Source organism: Trachypithecus francoisi, unplaced genomic scaffold, assembly GCF_009764315.1.
Source record: "Trachypithecus francoisi isolate TF-2019V2 unplaced genomic scaffold, Tfra_2.0 Lachesis_group9, whole genome shotgun sequence".
NCBI classification, from domain to species: Eukaryota; Metazoa; Chordata; class Mammalia; order Primates; family Cercopithecidae; genus Trachypithecus; species Trachypithecus francoisi.
This window is the reverse complement of record NW_022681474.1, coordinates 11,722,222-11,737,863: the sequence shown is the minus strand read 5'-3', so window position 1 is coordinate 11,737,863 and position 15,642 is coordinate 11,722,222. Positions and strand designations below refer to the sequence as shown.

Here is a 15,642-nt window from a genome sequence, read left to right as displayed (position 1 = left end):
ACACACAGACACACATGCACACACACACACATACACAGACACACACACAGACACACACAGATACACGCAGACACACAGACACAGAGACACACACACACAGATAAACAAAGTCACCCACAGACACACGCAGTCACAGAGACACACTCAGACACACACACAGACACACATGCAGATGCACACAAGCACAGACACACAAACATATAAAGACACAGATGCACACATACAGAGACACACATACAGACACACAAACACGCACACACAGATGCACACACAGACATACGCGTATTTTATTTGCAGCTGAAGAGAGGCGCGGGCTCCTGTTTGTGCAGGACACGTGCCCAGGTCCTCACCAGCAGCTCAGGCGGAGCCTGGAGCCAGAGATACCGCCCAGCACCATCCTCACACATCCTCTGCCCACCTGCCCTCTACTTTGCTTCAGGGGAGGCAGGAGGTGCCCCTGGGGTCTGCTCCAGACAATTTTCACACTGCAGGTGAGAGGGGTGGGCTGGGAGAGGGGTGGGCTGGAAGGAATCCCGGAAGCAGGTGGGGGCCCCTGGAGGCCGCCGGCCCACAAACACCAGGCACACATGGGACTCGGCAGTCCTTTATTTAGATCAATGCGGGGCTGAGGGACCCTCAGGGCAGGCCCGAGCTGGGGAACCCCATTCCACTGCAGGGCAAAGGGGGACCAGGCCCAAGGAGGCCACCTTCTGCCCAACGTCTGGAGGCAGAGAGAGGCTCGCAGGGGGCCGAGGGCGCCGCATCCAGGCCCTGGAGCGCAAAGCCTTCCTCCCGGGGGAGGCAGTTTCCCATCCACCGACCAGGTTTCCCCGGAGAGTCCCAGCACAAAAGCAGCAGCGGGCGGCGGCCCTGAAGGCTCAGAGCGCAGCTGGGGGGACGCAGGCGGGGAGCCTCACTCCTGGGCGAGCATCCTCGCGAACTCCTCGTAGTTCACCCGCCCGTCCTGGTCCACGTCGGCCTCGCGGATCATGGCATCCAGCTCCTCCTGCGGCAGCGGCTGCCCCAGCCCCGCCATGGCCTGCTTGAGCTCGTCCACGGTGATGTGGCCATCGCCGTCCTGGTCGAAGGCGCGGAAGGCGACCTGCAGGTCCTCCAGGCCGGCCCTGGCCTTCTTCACCGCCGCCATGAACTCCTCGAAGCTGATTTCGCCGTCGCCGTCGCTATCAAACTGGGAGATGAGTTTCTTCAGCTGGGCCTCGGAGAAATTCCTGCCCATGGCCTTCAGCGCCGCGCCCAGCTCCTGGGCATTGATGGTGCCGTTTCCATCCGTGTCAACCGTGGAGAAGGCCTGTTTGTACTGGGCCTCCTGCTCAGGAGTCAGCTCACCGGCCATGCCTGCGTCCCCTGCACCTCGCGGAGCCTCCAAGTTGCTGCCCAGCGGCCCTCAACCTGCTGCTCTCAGAGCTCCTGGTCCAGAGTGCAGGCAGCCACAGGGATCCGGGCAGCGTCTGTCCCAGGCAGCTCTGACTCGGCATGGGAACCCCCTCCTTTTCTGCAATCGGAACAAAGGGAGGAGGAAGCCTCCCCACCCTTCACATGCCCTGGGGTGAGAGCCTCCTCCCAGGGAGGGACAGATCGGCTGCAGACAGGAAATGCAGGAATGGGAGTGGGAGGGCTGTCGGGCTCCAGGTGGGAACTGCCATGGGGTCGGGGTATGGGGTATGGGATGGCTAGCCTGCCAACCCCTCCTGGCCTTGATAGCAACCACCTCCCTCCAGGAACATTCTGCCCAGGGCATAGTTTCCCCTGCAGCTGATTCTCCCAGATCCTGACCAAGCCAAGGGGTTCAAGACAGCTTCTCCAACTTCACAAAGACAGAGACTGGAAAGGGAGGTGGCTTGAAGAGGCACCCTCAGGGGCACAGCGGTCCCCAGTGTTTGCTGTTTCCGTACCCCTCTCTCCAGCGCTACTGCCTAGCTCTTACCCTGAGGCTGGGGCTTGTGGAAGGGAAGTGGGTGGTAGCGTTGATTCTGCCAGGGCACAACTGCAGGCATCATGAGATTCCCAGTCCAGGGTCTAGAGACAGAGGATGGGGCTCACTGCCTTTAACTTCAAGGAAGCAAGGGGCCAGGGCTGCCTTCAGAGCCATAGCTGTTGCTGAGATGTTGTTTGTCAAGTGAACATGTGATGTGCGGTTTCAGAGGAGAGGGAAAGACTTTTTGTCTCCCCAGAATCCTCCCTTCTAGCTCAGGGATTCCTACAATTTAGTTCCATCACCAAGTCCACGGTTCCCTGTTCAGACACCCTGGGAGCTGAGTGGCAGGCGTTCCATCCACAGGGTGTCAAACAGCTACAGGTGGAGTTTCGCTGCAGCGAGACACGGGGAGCCTCAGTGCCCAGCATACCCCAAAGGTGCAGGCAGAGGGGCAGGAGGATGCAGAACAGGTGGCTGCCATCAAACCTGGCCTTCCTTGTGGTTTTACTAAGCATCAGCCCTAAGCACAAAAACCCATCTGGGAACCCACTGGGGCCCTCGGTCTGCTCTGTTCTCTGGAAGGAAACCCCCAGGGCCACTTGCCTTGAGAAACTTTTAGAGCAACAGCTAAGCCTTTGGGGGACCATCCCCAAGTCCTTCCACTGACGTGACCTACAGTTGTGAGGGGACATTTGCCTTGGAGTCCTCAAGATGGCTTTCTCAAGCAAGTCCCCTCTGATCTCCACAGATTCCCATTCTTCTCCCCAACCCCTGCCCGTACATAAGGCACAAACTCCTTTATTCCCCTGAGAAAGTTCATACATTCCACTTCCCTCCTGTTCAACCCATCAAATAGACCAAGTACCCGCTCCTTCCCTAAAGTGCAGCCAGACGAACACCTCCCAGCCCCTTGGTGCTGCACACATTCCCCGAGGGAAGCCGGAGCCTGGGGTGCCCAACCACTCACTCCATGACCCACAGCTCGGTCCCCCAGGGCCACGCAAGGGACAAACCAGGCAGAGCAGTGGGAGGAGGGAAGACGCCCCAGCCAGCCCTGGTGTGGCAGCTGCTCCCTGAGCTGTGCGCAAGGGGCCAGAGGGAGGTGTGAAGGCCTCGGAAGAACCGCAGCAGAGAGAGAGGCTGAGGTTTGCAGAGAGGGAGCTCCGGGGACCAGGTGAAAAAGGGAAGGTCATGGTCAGCAGAGAGAAGCAAGCAAGGCGGTCACCCCACCGGAGTTCAGGGGCACCCAGCAGAGAGAGAGAGATGCAGAGAGGAGTGTCCCAGTTGTCTAACTCATTTTATAAGGCTATCTTGAAGATTTTCTAGCTCACTTCAGTGGTGGAATAATACAGAGGCCTCAATAAATATTGAGCAACAAATTTCTCAATGAAATTGATAACCGGTTTGGGATGGAGAACGTGGGTCCAGCCAGGAGAACAGAGAAGCATCCTGCCTCGTGAGGGGCCCAGGGAGGGCGGGACTCTTAATAGCTGGATTCAGCCCAGCTCCTTGTTTTATTTCCTTAAAGAATACCTGAAGATTTAAATCTATATTTGAAATTTCCTTTCCTTCTCATCTTGTTGTTGGGACCTGTGATTAAAATCCAAATGCTTAATAATTATTTCGTGTCATTTTCCACGGGTATTAAATACTACTTTGCAAACAGTATTAGGAGCCTTGAGCTCCCGGTTCCAGTTTTGTCAGTGATGTGGAAACGTGTGTCTCAATATCTGCATCTATAAACTAGGATGATGCACCCACTGTATCTGATTAGAGCATGTAGGATCAGAGTATTAAGTACAGAGCCAGCGGCAGGTGTTATTATTCTATGATAAACCTCATGGTCAATAACAAACTGGTTCATGTTTGATGTCAACCAATACTGGGGAAAAACATCTACTTGAAGGGGAATCTCATGATTTTGTGATTATACCTCTTTTGATTGAACTGAAAAATTAAATGCATCCGCCTCGAGGTTTAGTTAAGTCCAACATGCCAAGGCTCAGAGCATTAGCTGACTTTCCAGTGGCAGCTCCAAACAGAGGCAGTTCCATGCAGAGCAGAAGCACCTGTTTAGAAAAAGCCTCAGGCTGTCTCATCACGAGACAGGACGATGGTCACTCTTCTCGCGATGTGCATTTTCTGGATGGGGAGAGGCAGTGTCCCACAGGGAAAGTCCCCTGGCTTCCCACTGGGTGTTCCCCCGTCCGGGGTCACTTCCTCCCTAACACATTCTCTTTTCAGGGCATGTACAAGCACTGAGATCTTTTTTTTCATCCTCCCCTCAGCCTCCTGCCACAGTATGCGAGCCATCAGCTGCCTTGACTCAGACTCCGTGGGTAGAGTTTCCACTCCCCTCCTCTGGGGTCAGCACCAGGGACACCAAGGACAGCCATGCATGAGTGACCTGCACCACAGATGGCCTGGCACAGCCCAAATGGGGGCTCCCAAAGAGGGACGAGATGGCATTTGTTGTCAAACCTAGGCAAGCTTGGTCAAGCCCCTCTGCCTTGGCTGGTTTAGCACAGCAGCTGGGTGCAGAGCCTGGCTTTGAGGAGGGAGAAATGCCTTCTTTCTAGCTAAGGTGCATTCCCGGGCGATGCCTTCTGTGTATCCCTGTGTGATGCAGGGGCCAAGGGCATCATCCATCCTCCACCCCATGAGGCGCCTGAAGCTGGGGTGCCCAGCCTCTGGCTCCATGTCCCACAGCTGAGCTCCCCCGACCCAGGGGCCATGTGAGAAGCAATCCCAGCAGAGCAGCGAGAGGAAGGAAGATGCCCCAGCCAGCCCTAATGTGGTGGCTGCCCCTGGAGCTGTGTGTGAGGGGCCTAAGGGAGGTGCAGAAGGCTGGGAAGAACTGCAGCAGAGGAACAGGCTGAGGTTTGCAGAGAAGGAGCCAGGGACCAGGTGAGAAAGAGAAGGTCGTGATCGGCACAGAAGAGGGAAGTGAGGGGGTCTGTGCCTTTGTGATTGAGTGCTGGAGGTGGGCTCTCCTCCCCTCTCCCACGCCTCTCAGCTGAGCCGCTCATGGAGACGCCAACTCTCCCTGCCACCTTGGAGGAGAAAGGAAGTCTCCTTCGTTGAGGACTGAAGACATCTGCAACTTGCAATAGGAAGGATGAAAACCTCTCCAAGGTGGCTGGACAAGTCCCCAGAGGCAGGAAGGAGAGAGTTATCATCAGTCATGGGACTGCCTTGTGCCTTCGCTGTGTGCACATGTGTTTTTGTGTGTGTATGCATATGTGTGCATGTGTGTGTAGGTGTGGGTTTGTGTGTACATGCGAGCGCAAGTTTGCATGTGTGTGCAAGTGTGCATGCGTGTGTGTGTGTGTTGGGAGGAGATATGCAGGGTGTAGAGTGGCTGTCCTTCTGTTCAGACGAAGCCAACTTTAACTTTCACACCAGACTGACCCCAGGAACAAAAAGACACTCTGGCACTTCCACTACACTTTGGCTCCTCAGAGTGGAGAAACCAGTCAAACAGGCCTTGGAACCTCAGCCAGCGCAGAAACTCCTCACACTCCTGTGTTTGCAGAAACTGATCTCACCTGGCACCTGTACTGTCTCCACGGTGTTGGCACGTTGGCACGGCCCTGACCTTCTCTGGGGACAGGGCAGCCCCAGGGAAATGAGAAGGGCCTGTGTGGAGGGTGTGATCTGTGGAAGAGAACACCGGGGACCCAGCTTCACAAAGCTCATCTCCCTTGCGATTATCCTCAGCAATGAGAAGTAGAAATGGTGAGCGATTGTGCTGGCTTCACAGGCAGTCGGCTCCGAGCCCCCCTTTCCTGGGTACTCCTAGACACCACACACCTCCCCTGCACACCACGCACCTCCCCAACACACTGCGCACCTCCCCTGCACACCATGTGCCTCTCCTACACACCACACACCTCCCCTACACACCATGCACCTCCCCTACATACCACGCACCTCCCCTACACACTGCACATCTTCCCAACAGCGTGTGGTCAGATCACTGGGGGTTAGCTCCTGGCTTCTGCACTTTGCTACCTGTGTGGCCTGGGTGAGCTGCTTCACCCCCAAATACTGCACGCCTCTCTGGTGAAGAAGATGGTACTAGCACATAGGAGCCTTGAGAGGGTCAAGGCCCTACAGGAAAGCCTCCTCCCAGCACCTCTGGAGAGCAGGCACTCAGTAGGCAGACGCCGCCTCAGAACTCCTGCACACCTGGCCTGTGCCAGCTCTCTGTTGGGTGCTATGCCAGGCTGCTTCCTGGCCAAAGCAGAGGTATCCTCACTGCAGACTCGGGTGGCAATTCTAAGTTCTCAGGGCTTCAGCTGAGTGGAGAAACACCTGATTTCACTGATGCCATGGACAGTGTCGACCTTGTTGTCCACTGCACTCCTGGGGCCCCCCACATGGTCCATGTGTGTGGAACACGCTTGACAGAGGCTCATAATTCCACAGGAAATAATCACAGGGTGAGGACTTGGAAGGTGGAGAGCTCTGTTCCAATCTAGATTCCTGTCCAATCAACGGTGTGATTCTTGGGCTACAACAACCTGAAGTCACGCCAGGGGGTTCCCTGGGCAAAGGGCAGAGGCCCCCCCACTCCCTCTCCTGGAGAGGATGCTTCTGCGTTCTCAGGTAAGGAGAGGCTCTGGGGCTGGCGTGGGTTGCTATTTATCCAATGCCCACAATCTGTCTAGACTTGCTGGGCTAGTTGGCAAGGGCAGTCCTCCCCCAGACTCTTACCCATCAATGACACACCTGAGAACCTGGCAGGACACACCTGGCTCTGTGTCCCAGACCCAGAGCCTGTTCATCTGTCCCCATCCCCTTGCCCTGATTATCCAGCACCTCCTGGATAAGTGTCTTGAGAGAGGTACTTATCCGAGAACTGAAACATTTCAACTCGGACCGTATTGGATGGAAATATAAGGTGGATTACATGTTTTATTCCCCATCATTTTAAACAAATTAGATGGAGTATAATCCCATTGGTTTAAAATGATACATGGGGCCCTCCATTCGCTGCACAGAGGTTTGCGTGGCGTCTGCCATGTGCGACACGCTCCTGGTTCGCGGCATTTCCCAGGTGATCCTTCCCACCTGCTGTCGTGGGGTAAGTGGTCCCTCTCCCTCTCCCATGGGTCTTCTCAGCGTGTCCTGAGCTCCTCTTCATTTCACAGCTAGTATTGGCAGAACTTAAGGCATAACTCGGTTGTCAGGAAAAGATATCAGCAGCTTTTGTCTAAAATCAGTAATAAAGCGATGGTTCTGAGGGTGGTGCTCAGGACTGCCAGTGTATTTCAGGATTCAGGACCATATTCTGAAGCGTGAAGATTGCCATGAGCCTGAACGCTGGACAAGATCAGGGATTATCATGATCCTGTTCATTGCTATAACACACATATATACAAAAACCCATTGGGGAAGTTTAGACCTAAACAACTAAATGCAAGTAGATGGATGTGCAAAGTGAGAGGCGAGAGAGAAGTATATTTGAATAATCCTGGAAACCCAGAAGTTCTCAAAGAAAAGGTAGATATATTTGACTACCTATAAAAAAGGTAAAACTTTTGTATGAGCAGCAAAAAAAGACTATATCTAGATAAAGCAAAATGATAGATCCTGGGGGAAATGATAAATATACAAATACACAAATGATTTTGTATATAAAGAGCTCTAAAATTATTAAAACTACAACAATAACAATTCAATAGAAAAATAAGCCAAGGATATAAATAGCCAGTTCACAGGACAGCAAATTCAAATGGCCAAGAAACAGTAAAAGGTGCTAAAATTTGGCAGTAGAGGAGGAAGTGCAAATTAAAATAATAATGAGGCATCATTTCATGCCCAATCTAGCTGGCAAAAAATTGAATTAATTAAAACACCTACTTCTAGAGAAGATGTGAAGAAATTGTTATCATTCCACATTGCTGGTGAAAAGGTCAGATGTGACAGCTTTATTCTAAGCAATCTGGCAATGTGTCATGTATTACAACTAGTAACAGGATTATACATGTATAAACAAAAATCTAGGATATTAATATGGGTTGCAGAGACACCAATATGCAGAAAGGGGGTGAAAAGATGAAAAAGGCTGAATGATATGGCCGTTGTGTGTGTGTGTGTGTGTGTGTACAAGAAACTGGATAAAACATTTTTAAAGGATCTTTGTTTTGTTAAGTATTTCCTTTTTTTTTTTTTTTTTTTTGATACAGTGTCTTGCTCTGTCGCCCCAGCTGGAGTGTAGTGACACAATCTTGGCTCACTGCAACCTGTGCCTCCTGGGCTCAAGGAATCCTCCCACCTCAGGCTCCCGAGCAGGGCCCATCCCAGGGAAAGCTGGAGACAAGGAGGCCCTCGACTTAGGAGCTCTGGTTGCATCCACTGTAGAGGAGGTTAGGAATCCCTGCCTCTTCCTGCTATGGGGCTGCTGCAAGAAGCGAATGGGAAGGTGCCTGTAGCCTGCAAGGCATCCTACAAAGGCAAGGGACCAGTCTTCCCTCCCATTGTGAGTTCTACCCTCTTGAGACCTCACCTCCCACCAGCAGCTGTGGGTGCCTGGCCAGTGGCCCATCCAGTAAGTGGGTGGCCGCTCAGAGGCTTTTGGGAAGCAACACCTCCATGCCATGGCTCTTCATACCCGGATGGTGCCAGGCAAGGAGACAATGGCCCTGAGGTCCAACAGGGGCCAGGAAAGCAAGAGAGATGTGAGTTTGTGGTCAGAGAGGAAAGGAGGCGGGCGCCATGCAGAACCACAGGGCTGTCTGTGGAGGACAGGGCTGGCCAGGCGGTGTCCTTTCCCCCTGGCACTTGCTCTCCTCTGCGCTTGCCGTTGGACATATGGGCCTGGCAGAGACAGGAAGGGCACTGGCTTTGACTCAGCAGAGCAGTGAGCCTGGGAGAGCCGCCTCCTCCCTCTGGCCTGACAGCAGCCCAGTGCCTACACTCCACTCCTACTGACCTCACAGGCTCAGTCCCCTCCACAGGAGGGTCCTCGGTGTAGTTCCAGGGGACGGTTGGCCGCTCCCCGCTCTTAGGAGCTCTTTCCAAGGGAAACCTGTCCTGTGGGAGCCAGCCGGTCTGCAGGGATTGATGTGCATCCCCTCCAGGCCGGAGCAGGTCCCGGCACCAAGCTCAGCTGCAGGGTGCCCTGGGTGGGGCTGCGTCCTGGGAGGAGAGCAGGGCTGCCCCAGAGAAGGAAGAGGGAGAAAAGGACAGGAGTGCCCTGCCCATACAGGCTTCGTGGAGGGGAGCCCAGAGACAGGAACCTGGGCTACCAGCAAGTCTGACCCCGTGTCTATAGTGGAAATGAATTTGGGTCCCATAGGATGCCACTGGTGGAGGTGAAGCCTGCAATGGCCAGGGGGACTGAGGGCAGGAAGATCCCCTCCCCAAACCACCCTTCTGCCCTCCCACCCAGCCTCCCACTCCAGGCCTCCCCACACTGCACCCTGTCCTCCCAGGACCCCCTTACCACACCCTTCTCAAGCCATCCAGATGCAAGCAGCCCCGTAAAGCAGCTCTGCCCTCCCGCGGGCCACGACTGCCCTCCTGCCCCTACAGCACTTTGCCCCGACCTCCCGGGGGGATGCCTGTATACCTGTTGCCTCCCCCACCTACTGGGCTGAGGTCCAGCCGCAGTGCAGGGGTGCTCTCCCTGCCACCCTTGAACTGGTCGGGGCTGGTCACAGACAACACTTTGAGGAGTGAGGCACGCTGACTGAGTAACTTCACAGGCCCCTGGTGGAGCCGCCCTTCACCCGAGGCCCAGCCTTGCGGGGTCCAATGCACGTGGACTGGTTGGCAGATGCTGGCTCTGGGCTCAGAATCAGGGAAAGGGCAGCGGGGCAAACCAGGGCTTCCAGACAGGAGACCCAGTCCTGCTCCTCCTCTCGGCTCAGTTTCTGCATTTGCCCAGAGCTCAGTGCCAGTGGCCTGTGGAAACCTTTGACCCTTTCTTTGGTCCTGGGATTTTCTGAGTGTGCAGTGAGTGGCTTGAGGAGAAGAAATATGCTTCCAGGTAAACATGCTCTCAGCTGGCGTGGACACGCCCACCAGCCATTCACAAACAAGCCTTTCCTCTTGTGCCTGCAGCCAGGCCCAGGGCAGCCTCATGGTTAACCCCCATTTCAGAGACAGGGAAGCCAAGGAATGAAAAGAAGGAGCTGCCCCTCGTAAGGGAGGCTGGAATCAAAATATATGCCCGAGACTCATGTGGTGTTCGTCCCACACCGGCTGCCCTGGGTCCAGGTGCTTCCTCAGGCTCATCTGGCTCCTGATCCCAACCAGGGGTTGATGGCTCCTTGGGCCCCTCTTCCCCCCGACCCCTGACCATTACCCAGGGTCCATCCCACTGGACTTGGACATCTTTAAAACCCCACTTCCGAGGACTCTACGCCGTTTCCACAAATATGTTTTCAGGTCTCTTCTTGGATCCCCCGGCTCTTGGGTGGAGGTTTCATTGTAAAAGATAACACACACATTTGCTGTTCTTTTCCAGCACGAAATCTTCCCCAGCTGCTACGTCCCACTTTCCTATCAACCCAGATATGCTCCGCCACTCACCCCCAACACCAGTTTCACTCTCTCTGTTCTTTTCTAGGACAGGCTGTACTCCCACACCCTCTTCTCCTCAACTGGGTGACATTTAAGAAGCTTTGGCGTTTCTGCTGGCCCGGAGGCTGGGACGTCCTGGACCCGGCTGGCCATGTCTCCTCCTTCCTCCTCCTGCCTTGGGATAAGATGCCCACAGCCTTTTCTGTACCGCTGTAGCTTGCCTTCCCTCTCCTTCCCACAATCTGGTTCAGTCAACCACGGCTTTGCTGGCACCGGGGCTGTTTCTCCTTCCTGCTTCCTTCTCTCAGGAAGTTGCTTCTTCCCTGTTCTGGAGCTTCCCATTGGCTTTCGCCGGTTCATGAGCAGTCACTAGTTCATAACTAGTACATGAGGGCGGGACGTTGATGTGATGTCCTCAAGTTCCCCAGACACAGAACAACTCTGTGCTGTGTGAACCCCAGCCCTGGGGTTCATGCCACCCTCTGCGGTGGAGTTTCAGAGAATCCCTTGCGCCAGGGCTTAGTAAAGTCAGCTGCCACCAGCTTTGTCCTTTACTTAAACATCCATTGCAGCCTGGCCACACCTCGGTGCCCAAACTGGGCAGAACCACATCGAAGCCACCGCTGCCCTGGTTACCTGAGGAGGACAGGCAATGTGCACCTGCCCTTTTTATGTGCCAGGCGCTGTGCTAAGGGCTTCGATGCATGACCTCATTCTTCCTCTCCTTTTATTCTTATTAAAATAAGAGTAAGCAGATGAAGCAATTGAGGCTTAGTGAGGTCACAAAACCAGTTCATCAAAGAGGTAGAAATGCAAATCTAGGTTTGCCTGATGCCAGAACCCAGGCTCTTATCCAGGGCACCATAGCGTCTGCTCATTATCTGATAGCTTCATCTTTCCTTCATAAGCCATTGAAGACAAAACTCAGCTCCAGCAGCCCCGGCTCGACGGCAAGGCTTTCTAGCACAGAAGCCCAGCCCAAGGCCTCAGCGTTGTCCCACACCCCCAAGTGGAAAAGCACATTCACAGTTTCACCAGGCCTAGCATGGGCAGGGGACTGCGCTGGTGGCAGGGCGTGGGAGAAACAGCACTGGCTGTGCCAGAAAGAGGTGGCAATTCAGGCCTGGCTCTGCCTCCCACCAATTATGTCCTTTGGAAACACACTTAACTGTATGAGTCAGTTTTAAATTTTTATTTTATTTCATTTTATTTTATCTGAGATGGAGTCAGACTGGAGTGCAGTGGCACGATCTCAGTTCACTGCAACCTCTCAGGTTCAAGTGATGCTCCTGCCTCAGCCTCCCGAGTAGCTGGGATTATAGGCACATGCCACCACATCCTGCTAATTTTTGTATTTTTAATAGAGACAGGGTTTTATCATATTGGTCAGGCTGGTCTCGAACTCCTGGCCTCAAGTGATCTGCCCGCCTCAGCCTCCCAAAGTGTTGGAATTACATGTGTGAGCCACCACGCCCGGCAGTTTTAAAATTTTAATGCGGTCATCTGGTTACTGTACATTTCTGTGAAATACACTTGTATAAAATCCTTGGAAGCAATTTCACCAAGAACTCACTATCATCTTGGTCAGTCTCTATGTCAGTCTATCATTATCTTATCTTCCAGAACATTCTGCGACAAGCTGGCTTGGCCTTCTCTCTTCCTTGGTAACTCGGCTTCTCTAGGTTAAAAATCTCTTTACTTGAGCTTTGACTTCTCCCTCCTACTTTCTTTTAAGTTTCTCCTTTGTGCTTTAATGTCTGTGTTCTCCATGACACGTGTGGAAACAACGATTTGATTCCCGAAGATCACTAGCCTTACTCTTCTCGAAGAGCTTTCTTTGCCGGTTTTTGTTTGTGTTTGTTTTGTTCTTAGCATGTCTGACTACTTTCTGGCATCTTAAAAAGAGAACCGCGCTTCCTCGAGCCCCCCTTTTGTTACCGTGTTAATATCTTTCTATTCTGATGGGAGTTGCCTCATCCTCCCGGGCCCCTGCCAAATACATCAGCTGGATTCTATCACTATCTATTACTTGATTCTATTACTATACACATGTCTCGCTTTGACACATCGCACACTCGCGTTTTCCTTGCCCATGGTCCTCGTGGATACTGGCCCGTTTTCCTTTCTTCAGCACATTGTGGGGTGTGATCACTTACAGTCAAAGCAGCGCTTAGAGCTCCAGTCCTCTAAACCCACTTGAAATATTTGGATTCACCGTCCTGTTGTGTTTGTCTCCCAAGCTAGAACATTTTCTCCTAAGATACATCTGAGATTCCTTCCTCAGGGCATAGTTTATCCATATAGGATCCAGAGTTTTGCAACTCGGGGCAGCTATTTTTCCCAGTGGCTGGCACCTTGAACCCCAAACCTGGTTCCTTCTCCTGTCATACGGCTTCCTTTCCACCTCCTATGAAGCTGGCACCAGGGTCTTCTCCCCCACCCCGCGCCTTCTCTCTGCAAAGGGAAGGCCGCTACTGCTCACGCCTCCACTTCTCAGGGAGCCAGAGCCGTTCCGTGGAGCTCTCAGTGGAGACACGCCACGCTTCCTGCTGGGACATCTCACGGGGTGACAGAGAACCCGCAAAGGCTGCTCTGCCACGTCCCATTAGCAGAAACACCTGTTACAGCTTCTAATCCCTCTTCGCCTAAGAACTGAGACCAGGCAGGAAGCTTTGGGGTCTGGGAAAGGACACGCCGGTGGGAGGGAGGCATCCAGCTGGGAGTGGGCGTCAGGCACCCCCCGCACCCCGCCGTCTCTCACCATCAGGGGTGTCATTGGACAAATCCCGGGCCTCCGCCTGTTTCTTCCCTCAGGGTGAGATCTCACACAGAACCTCCTCGGGCTCCAACAAGAATGTCTGCGGCCTGGCAGGAAACACGGCCCAGTGAGCTCCTTGGCAGTGGAACTTTGCTGAAACCACCCTGAGGTCCTCGGGCCAGGCGGGGCGCTGACACAAAGTGGACTCTTAGTGCGCGCCAATCTGATGAATAAGGAAAGGATGGATGGCTGAATGAATGAATGAATGCATGAATGAGTGGGATACAAAGTTCTGCCAGCATTTAAAGTCCTTTTTTTTTTCCCCCTCCCGGTCCATTCTCCAAAACAGAGTCCACCTTCTCTGTGGATCCGAAATGCACGTCAAACCTCATTTCCACAAATGTGGCCGCCTTCAGGTCTGTGCCGGACGCACCTCGGTGGAATTCATAAGAAGGTTCCCATGGAGAGCTTCCTTCCCTGGAGCCTGCGACCTGCAACCTCAGAGCCCCTGCTCCCTGCTCCCCTCCAAGAAGCCGTGTGTGAGCTCTCATCCGTCCGTTCTCTTCTTTCCTCTGCAGGATTCTCCGCCCTAACAGTCATTCCTTCAGGACTCCCTGGAGCCAGGAATGGCAGGAGAATCTGGGAAAAGCAAGCAGCTCCAGAGAAGCCCTTTCTCCTCCCTGTTCCTTTTGGTTTCCTCCCTTCTTGCCTCCAGTTCTCTATCATGTCTTCTTCCTTCCTCACCCACCAAGATTCCCTCGCGGCAGATACTCACCCATGGTATGTCCTCAGCCAAACTTGGGAGAAAAAGCTCAGAGCTTCGCACACCCCATTTCCCTCATTTCCTGTCTAATGGCCTTCTTCACTGAGTTCTCTTGGGACACCCACCCCTCACTCCCACCCCTTCCCCACCGTGGGCACCTGCCACCCTTCCGAGGGCCTCCCCGCGCGGAAGCAGCAAATCCGGCCTCGCGCTGGCAGACTCGCTCAGTCTCAGGCCAGGGCCTTTCTGCCGCCTTCCTGCGCCTTTAGAGATGAGGTCAGAAGCTGTCTATTCTCTTCGTTTTATACATGCAGAAATGGATACACAGAAACACAAAGAGATTTGGACTGAACCGTGTCCCCCTCAAATTCATAGGCTCAAGTCCTGCCCCTCCATGGGATGGTATTTGCAGTGGGTGAGACGGGGTCATGGGGGTTGGGCCCCATGGAAGTCATCTTACAAATGAAAAGTGTATCCCCCAGTAACACAAAATAAATAGTGACTATTTATGGAGCTCTTGGGACATCAGAGGCCTGACCACTCTTTGGAGTCCTCTCATGTCTTAATTCATGTCACTCTGGTCACCCTCTGACCTGGACGCTGCCATGATGCCCATTGTACACTTAAGGACCTGAGCCATGAAAGCTGTGATTTGCATAATGCATATGAAACAGCTGAAAGCAGAGGTGGGGAAAGGAAGGCGGCCAGGTGGCCTGGGCTCCTGCCCCTCACCTTCCCTAGCCCCCACGCATCTCTCGAAGGACCTCTGCAGAACTCAGCGGTTTCGAAGAGCAGAGTTTAAAACCACAGCAGTAAATAACTAACGCAGGGTCTGAAGAAATGGTGAAATGGGAGCTGCATTTTGCCGATTTCCTTTGCCTGCTTTAAATCTCTCATCAGGGTACTGAGCCCACGCCCTAAACCCTCCTACCTTCTCCACACATCCCACACTAACCCGCAGGCAACCCATTGTCACAGGGATGCTTGAGTCACATGTGTGGGTACAAACTCATGCGCACGCACGTGCATACCTTCCTGTATTAAATGCTAAGGTTTGCTTCTGAAGCATAAACTTCAAAGGCTGGAATTGGGAACAGAAGCGCTTCCTGCTGCTTGGGAAACTCCTTATCCTTCAAGGAAGATCAGCTTGTTCTCTGGGAGACAATTATCTTGCCCCTTTGGTTGTAGAGGCTTAAAGTAACAAATTGTCCTACTTAGCTAATCATCAAATGCATCTTGGTATAAAAAGATCTGTAGCATGTGGCTAAGCCCCTCAATGACATCCTCCTACTTCTTTTTTTTTTTTTTTTTTTTTTTTGAGACAGAGCCCCACTCTGTCACCCAGCGCCTGGAGTGTAGAGGCACCATCTCGGCTCACTGCAATCTCTGCCTCCTAGATTCAAGCAATTCTCCTGCCTCAGCCTCCCAAGTAGCTGGGATTAGAGGGATGGGCCACCACACCTGGCTAATTTTTGTATTTTTAGTAGAAACGGGCTTTCACTATGTTGGCCAGCTGGTCTTGAACTCCTGACCTTGTGATCTGCCTGCCTTAGCCTCCCAAAGTGCTGGGATTACAGGCGTGAGCCACAGCGCCCGGCCCATATTTTCTGTCGTTTTTTTCAAAACATCAAGCATCAGGGTGAAAGGTCA

At 53.3% G+C, this 15,642-nt stretch overlaps 2 protein-coding genes across 8 annotated transcripts; both read right to left on the bottom strand.

Moving 5' to 3' along the window:
* Positions 1-588: 588 nt before the first annotated feature.
* On the bottom strand, positions 589-1,517 carry CALML5 (calmodulin like 5). Its single transcript, XM_033208796.1, has one exon. It carries the CDS (start codon positions 1,352-1,354, stop codon positions 914-916), a length of 441 nt encoding a protein of 146 aa, XP_033064687.1. The 5' UTR covers positions 1,355-1,517; the 3' UTR covers positions 589-913.
* A 5,153-nt stretch (positions 1,518-6,670) lies between these two features.
* On the bottom strand, positions 6,671-10,939 carry LOC117082196. 7 transcript variants are annotated; one of them, XR_004436515.1, is made up of 3 exons: positions 9,516-10,939; positions 8,451-9,140; positions 6,671-7,264 (listed from the first exon to the last, which is right to left on the bottom strand). XR_004436515.1 is itself a non-coding variant. In XM_033208793.1 (2 exons), exons 1-2 carry the CDS (start codon positions 10,028-10,030, stop codon positions 7,109-7,111), a joined length of 561 nt encoding a protein of 186 aa, XP_033064684.1. In that variant the 5' UTR covers positions 10,031-10,939; the 3' UTR covers positions 6,671-7,108. The 7 variants fall into 7 exon arrangements, 2 of the variants coding, with proteins under 2 accessions (XP_033064684.1, XP_033064683.1); XR_004436513.1 differs by lacking the exon at positions 6,671-7,264 and having other exon boundaries at positions 8,110-8,761; positions 8,877-9,140; XM_033208793.1 differs by lacking the exon at positions 8,451-9,140 and having other exon boundaries at positions 6,671-7,154.
* Positions 10,940-15,642: the final 4,703 nt, after the last annotated feature.

What these genes read in the sequence shown, in the direction of transcription:
- LOC117082196 (XM_033208792.1), bottom strand. Translation starts at nt 10,030, where the DNA reads ATGAGGCTGCCCTGGGCCTGGCTGCAGGCACAAGAGGAAAGGCTTGTT. An exon ending in GTAGGTGGGGGAGGCAACAG is followed by an intron (nt 9,100 to 9,515) that starts GTATACAGGCAT and finishes TCTCTGGGGCAG; the next exon opens with CCCTGCTCTCCTCCCAGGAC.
- CALML5 (XM_033208796.1), bottom strand. Translation starts at nt 1,354, where the DNA reads ATGGCCGGTGAGCTGACTCCTGAGCAGGAGGCCCAGTACAAACAGGCC.